Source organism: Olea europaea, unplaced genomic scaffold (genome assembly GCF_002742605.1).
Source record: "Olea europaea var. sylvestris unplaced genomic scaffold, O_europaea_v1 scaffold2315, whole genome shotgun sequence".
Classification (NCBI taxonomy): Eukaryota; Viridiplantae; Streptophyta; class Magnoliopsida; order Lamiales; family Oleaceae; genus Olea; species Olea europaea.
Window position 1 is genome coordinate 72,587 of NW_019241248.1, and position 5,524 is coordinate 78,110.

The 5,524-nt window shown below is 39.3% G+C and overlaps 1 protein-coding gene across 1 annotated transcript; it reads left to right on the plus strand.

Moving 5' to 3' along the window:
- The first annotated feature begins 285 nt into the window (after positions 1–285).
- LOC111381498 lies at positions 286–3,993 on the plus strand. Its single transcript, XM_023005285.1, has 3 exons — positions 286–1,591; positions 1,856–3,586; positions 3,707–3,993. The coding sequence occupies exons 1-3, from the start codon at positions 286–288 to the stop codon at positions 3,991–3,993; spliced, it is 3,324 nt and encodes a 1,107-aa protein (XP_022861053.1).
- The last annotated feature ends 1,531 nt before the right edge of the window (positions 3,994–5,524 follow it).

Sequence of the window (5,524 nt, forward strand, 5' to 3'; positions counted from 1 at the left end):
CAAAGAAGGAGACCTGAAGTCAAGCCAAGAGTATCTACTAAATCAATCGAAGAGGGAGCAGCTCCACGCGTTCTTCCTAGACTACTGAACTTGGGTGATTATTTTCCTAAGGGTTTCTTTGATAAAGAATGTCTAACCTCCAACGTAATCAATGTGAAGGAGAAAGATGAAATGAAGAACGTATCAAAGCAGACTTCAAAATAGAAGAAAACTATTTCACAACTCAATAATATTCCTGCCAATACAAGTCTAGTAGAGTCTCTTGCCCTTCCCTTCGATGATCGAATGGCCTTGATGGCAGCATTAATCGATCCAGAAGAATATGAAGGCAAAGTTTTAGAACATATTGGAGCCACATCTCCTCAAGACTGTATGGCCGCCATAACATTCGACGGTGGAGATTTACAACTGGGATCACGTCCACATAATAGACCACTGTATGTCAGCGGTTATATTCGAGAGTGCAAGATAAATTGCATGATGATCGATTGTGGATCTGCTGTAAATATTATGCCGGTCAAAACAATGAAGAAAATTGGAATCAATGTTGGTAATCTATCCAGAAGAAAAATCATGATTCATGGATTCAATCAAAAAGGTCAGCGAGCCATTGGCATGATTCGCCTAAAGTTGCAAATAGAAGAGTTAATCTCCTCGGCTCTTTTCCATGTCATTGATGCTAAAACATCATACAAGTTACTCCTTGGACGTGTTTGGCTGCACGAAACTGGAGTGGTACCTTCGACTTGGCACCAATGCTTCAAATATAACCGAGACGGAGAGGTCAAATGTGTGGTAGCTGAGTCCAAACCTTTTCTCGAAGAAGAATCTCATTTTGCCGATGTCAAGTTTTACATGGAAGGTGAAGAATATAATTCTTCAGGGTTGACCATGTCTGGATTCAAAATCAAAGAAGATACAAATGATCATGATACATCTAGTGCTGCTCAGTCTCATCAACTTATCAAAGATAAGTCAAAATTTACGTCCAAAAAATTCTCTAAAGGCAAAGAACCTCAAGTAGAATCAATCGATGTTGAGGTATTGAGAAAAGAGTTAACTCTTCCAATACCTAGTATCCCAAAATTGCTTCTGCCCCACCAACTTATGGCGGGCTCGAAAGGACATAAATCTACATCAGAGGCTTCAACATCTCTTCCGAACATATCAAAACTCTATATTTCCAGGTCATCCAAACAAGAAGGAGTTGCTGAATCAAAACAAACTTTCAGAGGATGTTACAATCCTCAAGTTAAAAAGTTGTTTGAAAATGCTGGGTTTGGAAAAGGAGAGCCTCGTAAATTAGGTGATCTTGATGCTGTCCTTTCAGGAGGGCATCCCCCTTTTAATTCTGATGAAGCCTTGGTGTCCCGACCCAAGTATGGTTTGGGATATGATCCCAATCCACCAAGAAAGATTAAGGTCAAGAAGGTTTCCTCAAACCCCATCATGATTCAAATTTTTGAAGTTGTAGAAGAGAAATCTGAACAGCCGAAACCTTCAGTGTTTGATCGAATTGAAAATAAGAATGCCAGAGTTTCAGTGTTTAAAAGGTTAAAAGGAGAATCCTCCCCAATAGTTGATGTAAAAGGTAAAGTTCCCATCTTCCAAAGAATAAGCGAAGATTCTTCTTCTTCTATCCAAATTGATAAGAATGCACAAGCTTCCCAAACGTCATCCCAAAGACAATCCGCATTTTCTCGACTTGGGATTAAAACTTCTAATCCAAGCCTAAAGCCACAACGATCAAGAAGAAGACGAAGATAGCAAAAACTTCGTCTGTCCCAAAAGGAGAGTGAAGAAAAAGAAGAAGTCTCTGTCAATCACATAGCCTTTGAAGAAGCTCCCGATTCAGACTCCAAGTCCGAAAGTTCTATCACAACTGATGAACCTGAACCAGCCCCACATACTTTTGACGAAGGTGGACAAGCTACTGTGGACGACTTGAAACAATTGAACCTGGGGACCAAAGAAGACCCGAGACCAGTATTTGTAAGTGCCTTTCTCAATCAAAAGGAAGAATCTGAGTACATTAGTTTGCTTCACGAATACAAAGACGTGTTTGCATGGTCTTACAAAGAAATGTCGGGGTTAAATCCTGAAGTTGCAGTGCATCATCTTGCAATAAGACATGGAGTTCGACTTGTCAAACAACCTCAAAAAAGATTTCGACCAGAACTGATTCCTCAAATTGAAATGGAAGTCAACAAACTTATTGAAGCTGGATTTATACGCGAAGTGAAATATCCAACATGGATCGCAAACATTGTTCCTGTTAAAAAAAAGAACGGGCAATTGCGAATTTGCGTTGACTTTCAGGATCTGAATCAAGCATGTCCGAAAGATGATTTTCCACTTCCAATAACAGAGTTGATGGTGGATGCAACTACCGGATATGAAGTATTATCTTTCATGGACGGATTTTCTGGATACAATCAGATACGGATGAACCAAAAAGACGAGGAACTCACATCATTTCGTACCCCAAAAGGCATATATTGTTATAAAGTTATGCCTTTTGGATTAAAAAATACGGGGGCAACATACCAGCGGGCAATGCAAAAGATTTTCGATGATATTCTACATAAGAACGTTGAATGTTATGTGGATGATTTTGTTGTTAAAACAAAAAGACGCGACGATCATTTACAAGATTTACGTGATGTTTTCAAAAAACTTCGAAGACATCAGTTAAAGATGTATCCGTTGAAATGTGCATTTGGCATCACCTCTGGAAAATTTCTCGGCTTCGTTGTTCGACATCGGGGCATTGAAATAGACCAATCAAAAATTGAAGCTATAATCAACATGCCAGAGCCAAGAAATGTACGTGAGTTGAAAAGTCTTCAAGGAAAACTTGCATACATTCGAAGATTTATCTCTAATCTATCCGAACGTTGTCATCCATTCAACAAATTAGTGAAGAAAGATGTACCATTCGAATGGGATGACGCTTGTCAAAATGCTTTCCAAAGCATTAAACAATATTTGTCTCGTCCACCAGTACTCACAGCTCCAGTTCTAGGAAAGTTGCTGACTCTTTATGTTGCAGCACAAGAATATTCTCTGAGGGCACTTCTTGCCCAAGTTAACGAAGAAGGAAAAGAGAATGCACTCTATTACTTGAGTCGGACACTGGTAGGCGCTGAAATGAAGTATTTGCCTATTGAAAAAATGTGCCTCGCGTTAATCTTCATAGCTAAAAAGTTGAGGCATTATATGCTATCACACACAATCAATCTTGTTTCAAAAATTGATCTATTGAAGTACATAATGTCCAGACCGATTCTTTCTAGAAGGATTGGAAAATGGGCATTACTGTTGTCTGAGTTCGACATCAAATTCATTCCACAAAAGGCCATTAAAGGACAAGCTTTGGCGAATTTCCTTGCTGACCACCCAATTCCAATGGAATGGGAACTTCAGGAAGACCTTCCCGATGAAGAAGTTCTATTCACCGAAATCATACCATCATGGAGGCTATACTTCTATGGGGCAGCCCGAAGTTATGGTGCCGGAGCAGGAGTGGTCTTCATCACTCCTCATGATCTCGTCATGCCCTACTCATTTACCTTAACAGAGAAATGTTCGAATAATGTGGCAGAATATCAAGCTCTTATCATTGGCCTAGAGACAACTTTAGACATGGATATTCACTAGCTGGAAGTCTTTGGAGACTCTAAATTGATAATCAACCAACTTTTAGCTGAATATGAAGTCCGTAATTCAGACTTGAAGCCATATCATGAACATGCAGCAATGATTATGAGACGATTTGATTCGATAAAAATCAAATTCGTCCCGAGAAGTGAAAATAAGGAAGCTGGTGCCTTAGCTAATTTGGCTGCTGTTTTAGCTAGATCAGATGAAGAATTTTCCCACTCCATATCAATTGCTCAAAGATGGGTGCTTCCGTCATTGGTACCCAGTAATTTAGAAGAAAACAATAGTGTTGAAGTAGTCGAAGATGAGGAAAGAGAAGATTGGAGATAGCCAATAATCGATTTCCTTCAACATCAAAAGCTACCAGATAATCCAAGGCGAAAAACAGAAATCAAGAGGCGTGCCTCTCGCTTTATCTTTTATAAGGGAACACTTTATCGACGATCATTTGATGGAGTTTTCCTTCGATGCATAAGTAATGAAGAAGCAACGCAGGTCGTGGAAGAAGCCCACTCTGGAATTTGTGGTGCCCACCAGTCTAACCTAAACTCCATTTTCGAATAAAGAGGATGGGATATTACTGGCCAACTATGGTACAAGACTCCATAGATTATGCAAGAAAATGTGAAGCTTGCCAAATCCATGCAAATTTCATCCATCAACCTCTGGAATCATTACATCCGACAATAGCTTCATGGCCGTTTGATGCATGGGGTCTTGATGTCATTGGGCCTATAACTCCAAAGTCTTCAGCAGGGCATGCATACATCCTCACCGGGACAGATTACTTCTCTAAGTGGGCCGAAGCCATACCATTGAAGGAAGTAAAGAAAGAAAATGTCGCAGATTTCATTTGTATCCAAATCATTTATCGATATGGTGTCCCGCGACATATCATAGCTGATAATGGCAAGCCATTTTGCAATAGCCACATAAACAATTTATGTGCAAAGTTTGGATTCAAACAGTACAACTTGTCTATGTACAATGCGGCAGCTAACGGATTGGCAGAGACATTCAACAAAACACTATGCAGTCTACTGAAAAAGGTTGTCTCCAAATCAAAAAGAGATTGGCATGAGAAAATCGACGAAGTCTTATGGGCTTATCGAACTACTTATCGGACTCCAACACAAGCCACTCCTTATGCCTTAGTATATGGGGTAGAAGCTGTCCTTCCCCTAGAGTGTCAAATTCTGTCACTTCGAATTGCTATTCAGGAAAGTTTGACAACTGAAGAAAATGCCCGCCTTCGATTGGAAGAGCTGGAAGCTTTGGATGAGAAGAGGTTAGAAGTACAAATGCATCTAGAGTGCTATCAAGCTCGAATGGCCAAGTCTTTCAACAAAAAGGTGCGACCAAGATCATTTCAAGTTAGAGATCTGGTACTTTCCGTGCGCAGGCCAATCATAATCACAAGAAAAACAGGGGGCAAGTTCCAACCTAAATGGGATGGTCCATTTCTTGTTACCCATGCATTCACTAACGGAGCGTATAAGATCGTCGACAAAGATGGATTGCAAATCGGACCTATAAATGGAAAATTTTAAAGCGTTTTTACGCCTAAAGTTTTTTTATTTTTAAATTTTTCATTGTACAAAAAAAATTGTGTTCTTGTAATGAACTACGTTCGACTTGATCCCGTTTGGGTACATAGGCAGCTTGAATAAATTATAAATTCAAGTTCAGTCACAACTAATAAATTCATTCAATTTGTTTATCAATTGCTGTAAAAAAAGACACAAGAAACATGAAAAAGAAAAGTTCATCCAAATAAGAATAGTAAGTCAAAATTCAAACAATATGGTCTTAAAAAAAAAAAGAGATCAGAAATTCATGACTTTGTCAGGATCACTCGCCA

Coding starts and splice junctions, on each gene's coding strand:
- LOC111381498 (XM_023005285.1), top strand. CDS start 286: ATGGCCTTGATGGCAGCATTAATCGATCCAGAAGAATATGAAGGCAAA. Junction 1,592..1,855: donor CCCAATAGTTGATGTAAAAG/GTAAAGTTCCCA, acceptor CTCCCGATTCAG/ACTCCAAGTCCGAAAGTTCT. Junction 3,587..3,706: donor ATTTACCTTAACAGAGAAAT/GTTCGAATAATG, acceptor ACCAACTTTTAG/CTGAATATGAAGTCCGTAAT.